This window comes from Gossypium raimondii, chromosome 11 (assembly GCF_025698545.1).
Source record: "Gossypium raimondii isolate GPD5lz chromosome 11, ASM2569854v1, whole genome shotgun sequence".
Lineage (NCBI taxonomy): Eukaryota > Viridiplantae > Streptophyta > Magnoliopsida > Malvales > Malvaceae > Gossypium > Gossypium raimondii.
Window position 1 is genome coordinate 57,391,202 of NC_068575.1, and position 15,316 is coordinate 57,406,517.

Sequence of the window (15,316 nt, forward strand, 5' to 3'; positions counted from 1 at the left end):
AAAAATAGTCAACAACCGGTATTGACCGGTTATAGGTAAAAGTAACCCTAACCCCTAATCCAACCTGTTCTGTTTTGAAAAAAATATTGGATCGAAAAAAAAAACTTCTTCCTCCTCTCATCTTCTTCACTGTCGAACTGCCGCCGGCCTCCGCCTTCCGTCGCCGCCTGTTCCACCGCACTCCGGTGCGGATAGAAGTCTGATTCTCCTCTCATTGTCTTCACTGCCGAACCGCGGCCAGCTTCCCATTCGCCTTCCGTCACCGCCTGTTCCACCTCATTCCGACGCCGATAGAAGTCCGGTGCGACTGTGTTTGAAACCCCGGCGCCGAACAGCCCAAAAATCGGCATTTATTATATTCGAATCTTCACAGCAAAACCTCCCCAACACCGGATTCAACTTCCGTCGCCGTCGCCGCTGCATATTAACCCACACTTCGACGGTGTTCGAAACTCCGGTGCGACCAGATACTTTAAAAAGCCGTTTGTATTTTACACTCTTCGTTTGGTCACCGCCGAGCCTCCCCCGCTTCGTAGTCACCTTCCGTCACCTTCGCTGCCGTTTTTATCCCGATCCGGCCCCGTCCGACAGTCCGTTGTGGTTAGAAACTCCAATCTCTATATAACAAGATTAGATTTTCACTGTGAAATATTAGTGTTATTAGCTGTTGTTGTTTTTGCACATTGCTACTATGTTATTCAGACTCTGAGATAAATATTAAACGTAGTGTTGCAATTATATCATGTTAAGAATATATCTTTGATTCTGAGTTTGCTTAGAACCTTGTGAAATAAACCGTTACTGTAATAAACTTAAAAAACTTTCTCTTGTACTATTCAGCTTCATGTAAATTGCATTTTGAACAAACAAACAGCCATGTTATATTATAATATACCTATATGAACTAACTGAGCTGTTGTTTTAACTATTAAAGAAGTCATTTCTACCTTAAAGCAAGATAAGTAATATAATCAAAGCTGGGTTTTGCAATTAACTCTTCCTAAAGAGAAAATTAATTGTATAAAAATCGAATTAGCCACTTACATTATTCACCTTAGTTTGGTTGTTGGTTTCCAGCAGCAGCCCTAAATGGATATGAGGGAAGTGTGCCCACTCCATGTACGAATTGAGATTGTTGTTAATTTTTTTTTGTATTATCAATATAGGTTCTAATGACAACTGGAACATCGAAGAAAGTGCAGAAACCAATATCATCGTACTTACTTATGTGTAAGTTACATTAGTTGTTATCATTGTGAAATACGTATCGATTCAGGGTTATATAGATTATAAATGCTTAATGTTTAGAAAATTCAGAACGATAATTTATAGTCTTTTTGCAGTAGAAGTGTTTGGAAAGGAAATGGTCAGGAGAAAAGTATGGAGAAACAGAAATTTGGCAAACAGGTGGGTTGAAATTTTAAGAAATTCTATGTTTATCATTGGTATATTGACGAGTTTTATATACAGCCATTTATGATGATTATATGTTTATTAGTAATTGTTGGTATTCTTTTGAAATAGGAACATCAAAAGTTGGCCGCACAGTGGGCAAAACTTTTGGATTCAGAGAAGGAGCCTTTCAAACAAAAGACTGTCATGGAGAAAGTAGAAAATGAAAAAATAAAAAGAGAATTAGAATGTGAAAATGAAGGTGGAAAGAATTAAGGTATAATTATGGTTCTAGTTATACCGGAGTAGTATAGAAACAAAGTTACTTTTTCATATTCTACTTTCTCCGGTGTAGGTCTTGCTTACACGGTGCAGTCCTATATGTTTGCTAAAGTTGTTCAAGGACTTTAAGGATAAGAAGATAGATACTATCCTTCATAGTATCAATATGGGGTCGTTGTTGCAAATGAAATCTCGATCAATGAGGAGGGAGGTCATAATATACTTGATTGAGAGGTTCAATGCTGAAAGTTGTGCTATAATACTCGATTGAAGATGTGGCCAGTATCTTGGGATCTAAAGATGATGGGATCGATGTGTCCACTGTTTTGAAGAGGAATCAGAGACATAAATTAAGTATCGGATCTCAAAGGATGTTAGGTTTGTTAAATTAGTGCAGCATATGACCACTTTGGAGGCTGAATCTGCTGAATTAAAGGCCGTGGTGCTTGCATTTATCATTGGATGTTTCTTGTGTCCATCCAGTCTTCCCTTTCCCAGCGAGGAGTACTAGAATTGTTTGTGCGATGAAGGCCTCAACGGTAAGTTGAATTGGGCAAAACACTTGCTGTGTTTTAAAGTGACTCGAAAATGTAAGTGTGAAATTTAATCATTTGACATGTTTCAAATTTGTTAATGTTTATTTTTTATGTAATTTAATAATCAAATAATTGAACATTCAAAATTAGTGCAATTTAAAATTTATGAAAAACAATTAAAGATAATGCTTGCAAGAAAATTATGCAAAAAAAAAATAATTTTTGATGCAATTGAAAAGACTAAGATATGGGAATTGGTTGAAAAGTCAAATGAGAAAAAAAACTATTAAAGTGAAATGGGTATACTAAGGTAAAGCAAATTTTGGATGGTTCGGTCCAAAGAAAAAGTTAGATTAGGGGTGAAAGACCATGTACAATAGGTTGGTATTGACTATCATAATATTTTTGCTTTAATTATCCATTGGGATACAATCAAAGATCATGTTAAAAAGGAGTATGGTCTGTAATCAAAGCGATTAAAATGGATAAATATAGAGAATCTAGTAATTATTTAATTAATATACCTAAATGTTTTTCATCTTTGATGATTGATTCTTACCTTAATTTGTGAAGAACTATCACATTTGAATTTTTCTTTAATCAAGTTATTCATACTCAAATATCAAATTTGTGGCAATTTTTACATCAAGAAAAAGTTGAGTTTTAGTTAAATTGAGCATAGTTTTATATCTAATGCCTTGAAATAAACTAAACCCAACAACCTAGGAAAAATGTTTATTGAAAAGAAAAACACCATCCTAGGAATATCCCAACAGTAAATTCGGTTGACATGTTTCTCTAAATTGCTTCAAGGATAGCAATGTTGTTGCCTGAATTTGCTCCAAATATGGGGTTGAGAGATGGTGTTAGAATTCCCTCCAAATTTAGCATAGAATATCCAAATTCCCACTTATCAGTTTTTCTCTCTCCATCAGGGGAGAATCAATATGAAAGATCATCATCATCATCCTCATGATCTTCAGCCGCAGCAGCAGCTTCAACCCCATTGGTACCTTCTTTTTCTCTTGCATTTGATTTTTCCTTTTACACTTTGTTGGGTTTTTCTTTTCCCTTGTATGTAAACTAGGGAAAACCAGATATATAGTTCTAAGATTATATGTAATCTGAAAAACAAACAAACAAAAAAAGGGGTTATAGATACCAGGATTTGAGTGTATGCATATATGTATATGTTACAATGTATATAAATGTATTTATGCTTGTTCTGTTTAGCAGCTACTTTGACATTCTAAAGTTGTCAAGGTATCAGCAGATGGGGTTGGAATTTACGAAGGCGGGCCCAATAAAGGGTGCAAACACCACCCTTCTCCTCCAGCATAAAATGCTTTCTTATCTTTCAGCAAGTTCTTTCATTCGAAACCTGGTGTCGAAGAAAAGAAGGCGAATGCTAGTCGGTGGATATGATCTGGACATGTCCTATATAACTGATCGTTTGTTGGCAATGTCTTTCCCTGCCGAACGTATGCGAGCAATGTATCGGAATCCTCTATGGCAGGTCAAGTCTGTGCTGGAAATGATACATAAGGGGCATTACAGGGTAAACAATTTCCTCGTTTGTGCTAGCTATGTTACTCGGACTTGGGTGACTCAATTTTTTGAAGACTTTTCGTGTATTTAGAAGGTCCTATCTTCATATCTATGTCCTGATATATCTCAGACAAGGGTGCTACTGTGCTGAAAATGAAATTTCATGTTTGTCTATCCTTCAGTCTGTTTGTCTTGTATAGGTCACTCTACCAGTAGGAAGTTGACTGGCAGCAAAGTTTTGATGTATCTCAGTCTTAAAGGGTTTTATCTCCATAGTTAGTTTTGCATTTCCTTTTAATTCTTATATATCTTGCCTCTTACAAGTTTTCTCTCAACTTCTTTGCCAAATTCTACAGGTCTACAATTTGTGCATAGAAGAAGATTATGATCCATCACACTTCCATGGTCGAGTCGAGAAGTTCCCTTTCGATGACAATCACGTTCCCCACTTTGAAATGATGAAGTCATTCTGTGAGAGTGTTCATTCATGGCTATCAGATGACCCTAAAAACATTGCAGTTGTTCATTGCATGGTATTACTTGCAAAAACTTCTTTCTTCTTTTTTCAGACATTAATATAAGGGATATATGACTCTTCAAATGCATAAAAAAAGTTATTTAAAAACTGAACATATCTGTGTTAGACACCTACCCTTACCCAACGGCTCAAACTTGAATCCAAGTAATTCAAGACCCCAAAGGAAGAAGATGCCAACAGGCTGTATGGTCACTACTCATTGGTATGTCCAACAGAAATATATTAGAGGCCATTGCATTTACGTATCTTTGTATGAATACTTCTTGCAACTCTATTGGTCACCAAGCAACCAAATATTAGTCCAGTTGTTGGTTTAAATTCATACAAATTTGTTTCCTTATAGATGTTTAGTAGCCTAAAATCAATAGTCAAAGAATTATGGTAGTGTTAATTTTCCTTTACTGGATTAGATAACGTTCTCGCCTTTAAAGCTTGACATCCTTCACCGGAATTTGCAGGCAGGAAAAGGTCGAACAGGCTTAATGGTGTGTGCCTACCTTGTTTACACCGGAATGTCAGCTGAGGAAGCACTTCAGTTATATGCCCAAAAGCGGACAACTAACAATGAAGGAGTAAGTAGTTATGTTGCTCTCACTCTTAATTTTTGTTGAAATATTTCTGCTCAATGCATTATCGGACTGAATATAAGGATATGATCTTCCAAAGCCATCTAAATACATGGAAATACCCTCTCTTTTTTAAATCTTTTGCACTTTTGTTGATAGGTCTCTATACCAAGCCAACGCCGTTATGTGGGGTATTGGGAAAAATTACTTTCTTTTACCAGAGGCATTGGCAATGGACCTGTCGATGTGCACTTGCCTCAACCATGTAGCCGAGAATTGCGGCGGATACGACTTTACGACACAGTTAATACCAACTCTGTCTTCTTCGTTGTCTCGGAGCTCCAAGAGGTTAGGTCATACGTAACACCAAACTCAACTCACAAATTTGAATAAAGTGATGATATAAACTGAGTATTGGTTTCACATACGTATAACCTTATTCTGCAGATTCCGGATCAGATGAACCGCCCGCCTGTTGAAGTTGCCAAGAGATGCTGTCGACAAATCAAAAAAGGAAGTGAAGCGAATTGCAGTCCTCGATATTTCTTGTCATATGTTGAAGGGGACAAAGAAGGGGCTACACCAGAATCGGAAGAACCTCGTGTTGTAGTCCAAATGGACACGGAGAGTCCCATATTATATCAGAAGAACTGTCTTGACTATCGTTTCAATAAACCTGTGGAAGTAAGTCACTTGCAGCTTGCACCTATACTAATATGTCTGCTTTGCAATGATGATTCATGAACTCAAATCCGAAAAACATGGAGTATTTGACCTACATACATATGCTAAGTGTAAATGGTGTATATCGTGTCTGGAAACATCTTGGGAGTCCGGTTGTGCTCGAAAAGGTCTTATATGCCATGAAATAGATTCGTTTAAAAGGTATCAAAAGCATGAACACAATCATATTCTTGGATTGAACAGGTTAAGGGAGACGTGCGCGTCATATTCTATCAAAAAATGATCGGAGGTCGCCTTTTTTATGCCTGTTTCAATACAGCCTTCATCAAGAGCAGCTTGCTACAGGTATGCGCATGGAAATTTTCAGTGATTCATAAACCGATACGCACCAAGAAGCTTACTGCATTGTTTAACTTTGCCAGTTTACGATCCGGGATCTGGACAAAGTTGGGAGTGCCGGCAGATCAATATGCGGCCCTGCATTCTGTGTCGAGTTGCTTTTCGGTCCGGCCAATCGGAGCCTCTCGAGTGCTTTTTCATCTAATTATGATGTAATGAATTTGTACTGAACCCTAAACTCAAAGGACTTGTTTTAAAAAATAATAAAAACAATACATGATTCTACATGTTGGGTTTATGATTTTGGTTGTTTTTTTTTTCTGCAGAAACACTTGGATTGTTAAATGATATATGGATCAAGTGATTCATACCGTAATTTTTGCCGCCTTCTAGTTTTCCATGGATGATAAGAAGAAGATACTAGGAATGACAAGAAGTTTTTACTTAAAAGATTTTGAGAGCATTTGTTGATATTATAACAAAATATGAGATTTATATCAATGTTTGCAGTCATAACAGGGCGAGGCCAGGCAAGCCTGTATTTTCTCATTCTCATCCCACTTCATTTGTATTCACAGTATCCAAATTCGTCCCATGGATTTTTTTTTTTACTTTAATCTTCCACTTTTAACCAACTCTAAAAGTTCACGAAACTACTCTAAGTATATTGGTCATGGTTTTCAGAACTCAACATGTGGTCAAACAAAATTATTGGTTAATTCATCCGAACTGGTTCTATTAAACAAATCTTTCTCTAAATCGGTACCTCAATCAGTTCTCGATTCGATCAACCGATCTAGTCCGATTTGGTTTCAAACAACCATGATTATAGCACATCCGCAATCAAACAATATCCTTACAAAAAAAAACAAACTAAACTTTGATGGAAATAATAATGTTGAAATTTCAGAAATGAGGTTCAAATCTTATGAAGTATGGCTATTTTTTCTAAATTGATTTTTATAAATATTATATAAAAATTTAAACAAAAAGCACCCTCTAACAATATTATTACTTTGTAAAATAATATGAGGTTTTAGTTATTTTCTAATTGAATTGGTATTTGATAGATTCATAATATCAACTCAAACAAACACTTAAATATAATATAGATTTACGGATTATTAATTAAATACATTAATAATGAAATTTGTTTATTTATTTTTTAAGTACCAATTAAGGATATGTGATGATTTATTAGGGAAATGCTAAATTGACCAAACCAGCCTGTTGACATTATTTTAGGTAATGGTTAGAGCAGCCCGAGGACTTGGTCCAAGCTTGTTTAATGTTGCAACCAAATTGTGATTAATCGTTTAAAAGTTTCTAAAGCAGTAGTGCACAAAAATGATAATTAGCAGACATATGAAGAATCCAGCTATTTTAAGCATTAAAAGAACAACTTGAAGAATCCTTGTGTTTTTCGCTATGTTGCTCACTCGAATTCGTGTGCATCATATTAATATATACAACAACTTGAAGAATCTCTGAAAGATCATATCTCATAATCGTGTCACGATGTCGAATATTTAGACTTCAAAACAACATAGCATTGCAATGAAAATAATGCAGATGTGAGATGAATCCAGCTGTTTGAAGCTTTAAAAAGAAAACCCCTTGTCGTCCTTGTGTTTTTAGCTATGTTACCTATACTCAAATGTTAATATTGAATACATATCTATATCCGACATGGGTATAAGTTTTATGCATTCGAAAGTTCTTTGAAAGATCATATATCATACTCATGTCTATATAATATTGATACTTCAAAAAGAAAATAAGAAGTTGAAAAATAATTAGAATTCTGCATTATAATTTTTCTAAACGGTGTGAATACGGCATCAGCTACAATGAAATATCATAATCCTTGATATTCTAGGGTTTGACATGCAAACAAGTGGCTTAGAACCTTCTAACGCATGCATTCATCTGAAAAACTCTAGCTTAACTGAGTTAAGTCAGTCACTTTTACCCTTTTTTCTATGAAGGCTTGAAATGATATCATCAAACTCCAGTTCTTCATTTCTTGGCAGCCACATCTACTGAGACATTGGAGTTGAAGTGTGCACCATAATCTTACATAAATCATACAGTAAGGACTTCAAGAACAGCGTCACAGTCTTGGTATGAGAGGCATATGAGCCTTCCGCTTAGCGTACTCGTTAGCTATGCTGATTGAGCTATTATTATGACGCAACAAGAACTCTGCCAATAAGATTTGGCTTTCATCCTCGTTCAGATCACCATGACAACCCTGTGTTGGACAAATTATATGTACTTGAAATAAATTGAAGTGGACAAAAAGATAGAACAATCACAATACATGCAGGACTAAGATGTGTATGAACTTGGGCAGCAAATATTACCAGGCGCACTGTTCTGTCACAAACAGCATGGTGCATGACTATGCCTGCAGCCACTGAAACATTAAAAGAGTCAACCATGCCTTTCATCGGAATACTACAATGCAAATCTGACAGTTCCAGCGCCTCATCACTTATTCCCCTGCAACAGGGCCACATAAACCTCAAGTAACATTGAAGAAGAGAGGAATATAGAAAACTGTGACAAAAAAAACATTTTGGCCACATTGCAGAAACAAAAACAACACATAATTATATAACAAGACTTGGAACACATCAACAAAACTAAGGTAGCAGATTGACCTGAAATGAAAAAAGAAATCATAAAACATCTTTGATAGTTTTGCCTTTGTTTCCATTTATTGTTTTCAGTTAGATATCTGATATTGTTATGAACTTTGGAAATTCAAAGTCAGAAAACAACTAGTAAATTATGTCTAATGCTAATCATGTACCACATAGAAACACTAAACTCAAGAAAGTAATAAACTACCAAACAGAAATTATGAGAAGTTTTACAAAGGTAACAATGTAAGTTACCTATTTTCATTCCCAACTACAATTGCAGTTGGCCTTGACCAATCCATGTCGTATATGGATACCTGCAAATAGTCAGTGATGTAAGTATCCCGACTTAGAATCTTAGAACTTTGATCATCAAGGACCATATGCTTGCTAAGGATTTTATTTTGTCCGTGACTGTTAAACATCTGATTTAAGGGTAAAGTGCAATCTGATACAGGATAAATTTATCCTAAAGATCAATATTTTAGTAAGTGCCACCAAAGATGGGAAAAATTATCAATACCGCATCCATTCCTACGTGTGTTGTAGCAATCCGATAACCACGTGATTTTAAGACTTTGAAACACTCCTTGGGAGAGTTCCAAAGTTCAATATCCAACCACTTCTCTGCACCCATGCTGACATGGCGGTTTTCTCTGTATCTGGATAAACAAATGATGTTAGGACAGCAATTGATTGATTGAATTTCATCTTGAACCAACTAAAAACACAATAAATTAAGCAAGTCAAACTAAGAATTCACCAATACGCAACAATAATAAAAAGCACAACTACTTAAAACCCTCAGACATCAACCAAAAACCAGACCCTTTTTGGCTTCAGTCTTACCACCTTTTTGAGCTGTCACACGATACCACATGAACTGACTGCAAGCCAAGAGCATCAGCAGACCTGAACGTGGCTGAAACATTGCCGAAATCACACAGCCCTTCAACCACCAAGCAAACTGAATAGCTCCTATTTCTCACCACCCTCTTCAACCTTTCTTTCCTCTCCTCCATCAAGACAGGTGCGACTGCCTCTATAACCTCCCTGCTGCTCAGGGACTCACTCCCACACTTAAACCTATCCAAGTAAGGAAACCACCGCTTGCTATGGATATCCATTCCCGATCTCCTCTCCATTTTCATCAACCTCGCAACATCATCTTGGTGAGTCAGCAGGTGTTCCACGGTGTCCTTTGCCAAGTCTTCCGGGGATTCATCTTCTAAAGGGGCTACTTCCGGTATAGCCGAGAAAGACCTCGTTCGGATTCTACAGGAACTAATTCGATTGCATAAAGGAACTACATTTAACCCAAAAGAAAATCAAAGATGAATAAAAGCATAGCATATTTCATCTAAACTCAAATCACATCTAACTCTTCTAGGGTGTTCTCCAAGTAAACAAAAAATAATGGGTTACAAAGAAGGCATTGCATTTAACCAAAAGAACATGAACGTAAGAAATAAAAAACTATGGGTTTGTAAATTGGGTTTTCCGTATTTTTGCAAAAGAAAAAACCATAAAAAAAGGAGGGTTCATTTGTGTTGAATGAAAACATACCTGAAGTAAGGAGGCGAAGTGAAAGGGGAAAAAAGAATGGTTTAGGGTTTAAGTCAAGTTTACAATGAAGATTAGATAGGTGCGCACGGATTAGGGTATTGCAAGCAATCATATTTTTCCCCTTTCTGGGGTTTTTGCGCAGAATTGGTTATGGCGCCAAGGAGCTGCAGTGTTGAAGTTGAGGGGAAACCTTTTATTGAATGGATAGGGTTTATGAGGAAGACTGGAAGATGATAATTATACACCAAAACGCTGTAGTTTTTCTGGTATTTTTATTTTAAAGTTAATTAGTGATATTATTTTGTTAAATAATAGGAATCCTTTTGATTTTCTTATACACCAAATTATTTTTGTATTTAAATTAATCTGAATTCTTCTATTATTGATTTTAATTTTCTGTAAATTATTTGGATCATAAACAGAAAATATTAAACAAATTTAAACAATAAATTTAATAAAACGTGAATTTTGATTTAATGTGTAATTATATACATGAATTTTAATTGGTGCAATTATACATGTAAAATTTTAATTATTGTCCAAATGTATACTTGAAACTTTAATTTTGATTTAATCATACATATTTAAAGAAATAAATACATTAATTTGTTTTTATATTGGATAACTATAATTATTTATGTATGCAGATATAAATATAAAATGATGTTATATCAATAATTGTGTTAATAATTTATAAGAATTGGATCAAATCAAAATTTCATGTAAACAATTACACATTAAACCATAGTTCACCTATAGTTTTGGTATTTATCCCTATAATAAACGAATCAAATTTTAAATATTTAATTTGATTTGATTTTATGGAAAAGTTAAATATAAAAAGAAAATTTTAGGGAAATTTTTTTAAAATAATTCAATAGTTCAATGACTTAAATGAAAATTTTTTTAATAGTTTAGTGACCACATTATAACTTTTTCTAATTCAGTGACAAAACGAAATCTTACCTATAATTTAGTGATTAATGGTGTAATTTACCTAAAATATATTAGCCTTCGTATAAGATATTTTGTAACAGATATTTGTTATAATCTTGAGTAGGTTAATGGGTAAAAAGCTGACCGTTGAACTCCCAATTTTGAGCCAAACGATGGTTTGCTTTGACTTTTGGGAATGAAGCAACTTGATAGATTCTTTTTTGCTTTTTATTGGTTTCTCATTCTCCACCAACCTCTGTTTTGAGCTTCCACCACCTAACTCACCTACCACAAGGAACGCGCGAACCAGTCTTTTTGACCTTTTTTTTAATCATTTACATATACATATCCTTTGTATTTTTTCAATTTTCGCACTGATTCATTGTTTCAAAGCTTCAAACTTTTGCATTCTTTAGTGTTTCTTTTTCTTTGGAAAAGGTCTTTCTGTGTATCATCAATGGAAGCTAAGTTGTTCATAGCTTCTTCGTCTCCATCTTCGTTTGCTGTTAACGGAACCACCAAACTTTCAAGACCCAGTTTTCCTCTAACTTCACAAACCAGGGAATTTCCCATCTTTAAGCTTCATTGCTCTGCAAGGTTGTCAAAGACAGTCATTCAATCTCTTCATGCTTCCACCAACTCTATTGGGTATAAAACTATCCTCCAATTCAGCTTTTAGATTGTTTAAAATTTATTCTTTCTTTAATGTTTTTTTCTCTCTTCATTTGCTTTGGTTGTGTTTGACAATAGGATTAGCTGACTCCGCTGACCTTACTTTGTAATTGTGTTTGTTTCAATGCTTCAGTTGTTTATAATTCCGTTGTTAGGTTTCTTGGAACCTGGGAATCTAATTGTTCTTCTGCTGTTTGGCAAGAAAATGTTTTCCTGGCTGTTGGATTATTGCATCAAAAGCATTTCATTTTCCAATGTGGCTAGGAAATTCATGTCTGAATTCCTTTTTCTCACTGATTTTTTATTTTGGAATGGATTTTCTTCCTTTATTATTTCACTACTGAAATTCTATTGGTAATTAGTGAGAACAATTGCTTTTTTGCCCCCTTCCGGAGAACACCAATATGAGTGCAGTAGCTAACATTGTTATCTGTTTGTCTTCTTCTTTGATTAAATGTATTAATTTATGTACATTTGAACACCATTCTGCTACATATGCACATCGGGTGTAAGCTTGGAATATCGATAGACTTGTATGAGCTTCAAGAGACTCTGGCTATCACTATGGTACTAGAATGAAGTGCAATAAACTCATAAATCATACTGGAAGTCATATTAAGGATGAATAAATTGAAATTTAATTAACCCTTGCGGAAAAAGCTTCCTGAAATTTTTTTTTTCTCTCCATTGGTGTTTACATGGTGATTTCCATATGACATTTGATGGAAGTATTTGATAACTTAATGTTTTGGTAACATCTCTATAGATCAACGACAACCAAGCAAAGGGTGGATGAGAGTGAGAACTTGACCCTCGAGGCAGTGAGGTACTCGTTAATTCGACAAGAGGATAGCATTATATTTAGCCTTCTGGAGAGAGCTCAATATTGTTATAATGGGGATACATATGACCCTGATGCCTTTTCAATGGATGGGTTCCATGGCTCGTTGGTCGAGTATATACTTAGAGGAACTGAAAAGCTTCATGCCAAGGTAATGTTACACTCAACAAGCATAGAGAGAAAGGATATGGGTTTCGCAAAATCTGTGCTGCTTTTTTGATAAACCCTTTGATTGTACATTAGGTTGGCAGATACAAGAGCCCAGATGAGCACCCTTTCTTCCCAGATGAATTACCAGACCCCTTGTTGCCACCTTTGCAATATCCACAGGTAAAATAATAGGACTGGATATGAGACATTATTTTTGTCGCTCTTTTGCAGTGGCCTTAGGCTTATGTTCATTGCTCCATATGTCTCCATTCTCATTAATACATGAAGTATTCTGTTAATTGCATGTTTTGTTGGAACTTTTAAGTATACCGTATGGCAGTCTATTCTAAGAATTTAATCCTCTGAACATGATCTTTATCTCTCCTTGTCCATAATATTTATGAATTTTTGGACATTCAGAATTTTTTGTGGTGAGTGCTAGGTTTTTAACTTCTTACTTGAGCCTTTTTTCTGACAATCAAACAGGTACTACATCCCATTGCTGATTCAATAAATATAAATCCGAAAGTGTGGCAAATGTACTTCAGAAATCTTATTCCCGGATTAGTAAAAGAAGGAGATGATGGCAATTGTGGATCTACTGCCATTTGTGACACCATGTGTTTGCAGGTAAATATTTTAAGACAAGTCTCCCATGCATTTCAGATTCAGTTTCTGAATCAATTTGCACATACACCCGTAATATGTACCATAAATGCCTTCGTCTAAAATGGTCATTGACTGGGCATGAAATCTACTGTTGTCTTCTTTCCTTTCTCTATACTTTCAGTTATGTGCATGATGTCTATCGCTGTTTTCAAACCTTTAGCTAGCCAAGTGGCATCCAGATAACATAGGGTCACTGATGCCTAATAGTGGATAGGTGCAGGTGCCTAAGCAGAAACCCTATGACTTAAATTGTCTAGAACCTTTTCTCTGACTTGGGAGTTTCTAACATTGTCCCTTTATTGTTTGCTTGAATTTGACAGCAAACTGTATGCTAATTCTCCTGCCAAACTAGTATCTTGGTTTATCCCTTCATACATGTTTGAATATGTGTTGGACATGGATGTTTTAAGAGAAACGAGGCATGCGAGCAGTATAGATTGATGATGAGTTGCGCCTTCTGATTTAGGATAAATTTGAATACGCAAAACTGGATTTTGATAGTGTAACACGTACATGCATTGTTTTTACGTCTATTCTTTATTTCTCATATCCATGCCAACTGTTTATGCTACAACTCCGTGACCTTTCATGGGTTGCACTCGAAATCTTGGAGAGGGATTTGTTGGTTGAGTAAGGTTTTTTGTGGCATGCGTAAATACCTGTTGTTCCTATCAGTTCTTCCATCAAAGTGGCTATTGTACTTGACCAACTTGATGTTCTGGGAACTTCTGGATGCTTGCTTAACATTTATGTGTCACCGCAGGCTCTTTCGAAGAGAATACACTATGGGAAATTCGTGGCAGAATGTAAATACCAGGCATCTCCAGATGCTTATAAAGCTGCAATTAGAGAACAGGTATTATTTATCAGTTTCATTTAAAGAACAGTTCATTGAGGCCTTTATTGGATTGTGTTTTCATTATTAGTTCTTGATTTTTTTTTTCTTTTTGCAGGACAGGGATTGGCTGATGAAGTTGCTCACATATCCGTTGGTCGAAGAATCGATCAAGAAAAGAGTAGAAATGAAAGCTAGAACTTACGGACAAGTAGTGCCGGATAATATGAACATGAAGGATGGTGATCCGGTTTACAAAATAAACCCAAGCTTGGTAGCCGACTTGTACGGGGACTGGATCATGCCATTGACGAAGGAAGTCCAAGTGGAGTACCTGTTGAGAAGGTTAGACGGATCCGAATGAATAATATAAGCAGTTCTTATTAGCTGTTTATGATGAACCAGAGATAAAAGTTAATAGGGGATAAAGTTCTGATTAGCTGTTTATTTATGGAAAGCATGATGGCAGAAGAGTTGTATATTGTTAAAAGACACAAACATCTCGTTTATGTCTCAATATTGAGCATGTCGATTGAGAATATAAATATAATATATATATATATATATATATATTTACGTGTAAGCAGCAGTAAGCTTAGCACTGACCGTATCGGCCAGTAGGTATTGGTTTTAGGAGGAGGTCATAATCAAATGGGAAAAGGGATTAGGATATCAATTTGAATCTCAAAAATGGCGACTCCATGAATCAATCTAGTTTCCCATTCTAAAAGATACATACTTTGTCGAAACCATTTTTTGAAAATAAAAATTTTAGTTGTCGACTTTAAAAAACAAAACTGGAGTCACCTTAAAAATTATTTTGGTATACGAATTTTGAGAAAATAAGTTCGGGAGTCGGTTACGCACGAGGAAGGGTTAGCACCCTCGTGACGCCCAAAATCAGTACCAAATTGATCATTTAATGTCTAAGTGTCGAAAGTTAAAAAGATTTTAAAATAAGCTTGAATGATGAAATTTGCAAAAGGATAACAAATTGTTCAAGTCATGTAAAGAAATTGAGTCCCAATACGTTAGGGTACAATTCCTCATAATCCCCGAACTTTGAATATCACTTTTATTTTATGCGAAAAATCCTCACTTCGAGAAAGTAATA

General features: G+C 35.4%; 3 protein-coding genes across 10 annotated transcripts; 2 read left to right on the top strand and 1 right to left on the bottom strand.

The window, feature by feature from the left end:
- Positions 1 to 42: 42 nt before the first annotated feature.
- Positions 43 to 6,738, top strand: LOC105802490 (phosphatidylinositol 3,4,5-trisphosphate 3-phosphatase and protein-tyrosine-phosphatase PTEN1). 6 transcript variants are annotated; one of them, XM_052623903.1, is made up of 14 exons: positions 49 to 600; positions 1,167 to 1,230; positions 1,344 to 1,407; positions 1,525 to 1,669; positions 1,748 to 2,264; positions 3,146 to 3,219; positions 3,444 to 3,768; positions 4,115 to 4,291; positions 4,755 to 4,868; positions 5,022 to 5,210; positions 5,310 to 5,546; positions 5,790 to 5,891; positions 5,969 to 6,097; positions 6,212 to 6,738. In XM_052623903.1, the coding sequence occupies exons 6-14, from the start codon at positions 3,158 to 3,160 to the stop codon at positions 6,227 to 6,229; spliced, it is 1,353 nt and encodes a 450-aa protein (XP_052479863.1). In that variant the 5' UTR covers positions 49 to 600; positions 1,167 to 1,230; positions 1,344 to 1,407; positions 1,525 to 1,669; positions 1,748 to 2,264; positions 3,146 to 3,157; the 3' UTR covers positions 6,230 to 6,738. The 6 variants fall into 6 exon arrangements, with proteins under 6 accessions (XP_012489617.1, XP_052479862.1, XP_012489618.2 ...); XM_052623905.1 differs by having other exon boundaries at positions 3,447 to 3,768; XM_052623902.1 differs by having other exon boundaries at positions 46 to 600; positions 1,748 to 3,219.
- A 932-nt stretch (positions 6,739 to 7,670) lies between these two features.
- Positions 7,671 to 10,314, bottom strand: LOC105802487 (uncharacterized). 3 transcript variants are annotated; one of them, XM_012634161.2, is made up of 6 exons: positions 10,100 to 10,314; positions 9,386 to 9,839; positions 9,057 to 9,195; positions 8,789 to 8,850; positions 8,252 to 8,390; positions 7,671 to 8,139 (listed from the first exon to the last, which is right to left on the bottom strand). In XM_012634161.2, exons 1-6 carry the CDS (start codon positions 10,209 to 10,211, stop codon positions 7,999 to 8,001), a joined length of 1,047 nt encoding a protein of 348 aa, XP_012489615.1. In that variant the 5' UTR covers positions 10,212 to 10,314; the 3' UTR covers positions 7,671 to 7,998. The 3 variants fall into 3 exon arrangements, with proteins under 3 accessions (XP_012489615.1, XP_052479868.1, XP_052479867.1); XM_052623908.1 differs by having other exon boundaries at positions 9,386 to 9,808; positions 10,100 to 10,249; XM_052623907.1 differs by having other exon boundaries at positions 9,386 to 9,817; positions 10,100 to 10,249.
- Positions 10,315 to 11,292: 978 nt separating this feature from the next.
- On the top strand, positions 11,293 to 14,772 carry LOC105802486 (chorismate mutase 1, chloroplastic). The gene is made up of 6 exons (XM_012634160.2): positions 11,293 to 11,683; positions 12,474 to 12,699; positions 12,792 to 12,878; positions 13,185 to 13,328; positions 14,131 to 14,223; positions 14,321 to 14,772. Exons 1-6 carry the CDS (start codon positions 11,493 to 11,495, stop codon positions 14,564 to 14,566), a joined length of 987 nt encoding a protein of 328 aa, XP_012489614.1. The 5' UTR covers positions 11,293 to 11,492; the 3' UTR covers positions 14,567 to 14,772.
- The last annotated feature ends 544 nt before the right edge of the window (positions 14,773 to 15,316 follow it).

Excerpts from the sequence above, each read along its gene's own strand:
- LOC105802490 (XM_012634163.2), top strand. The coding sequence starts at position 3,158 with ATGAAAGATCATCATCATCATCCTCATGATCTTCAGCCGCAGCAGCAG. Across the intron at positions 3,220-3,443 it reads CAGCAGCTTCAACCCCATTG|CAGCTACTTTGACATTCTAA; the intron begins GTACCTTCTTTT and ends TGTTCTGTTTAG. Across the intron at positions 5,892-5,968 it reads TCAAGAGCAGCTTGCTACAG|TTTACGATCCGGGATCTGGA; the intron begins GTATGCGCATGG and ends TAACTTTGCCAG.
- LOC105802487 (XM_012634161.2), bottom strand. The coding sequence starts at position 10,211 with ATGATTGCTTGCAATACCCTAATCCGTGCGCACCTATCTAATCTTCAT. Across the intron at positions 9,840-10,099 it reads ACTTCGCCTCCTTACTTCAG|TTCCTTTATGCAATCGAATT; the intron begins GTATGTTTTCAT and ends GGTTAAATGTAG. Across the intron at positions 8,140-8,251 it reads GTGACAGAACAGTGCGCCTG|GGTTGTCATGGTGATCTGAA; the intron begins GTAATATTTGCT and ends TGTCCAACACAG.
- LOC105802486 (XM_012634160.2), top strand. The coding sequence starts at position 11,493 with ATGGAAGCTAAGTTGTTCATAGCTTCTTCGTCTCCATCTTCGTTTGCT. Across the intron at positions 11,684-12,473 it reads GCTTCCACCAACTCTATTGG|ATCAACGACAACCAAGCAAA; the intron begins GTATAAAACTAT and ends ACATCTCTATAG. Across the intron at positions 13,329-14,130 it reads GTGACACCATGTGTTTGCAG|GCTCTTTCGAAGAGAATACA; the intron begins GTAAATATTTTA and ends GTGTCACCGCAG.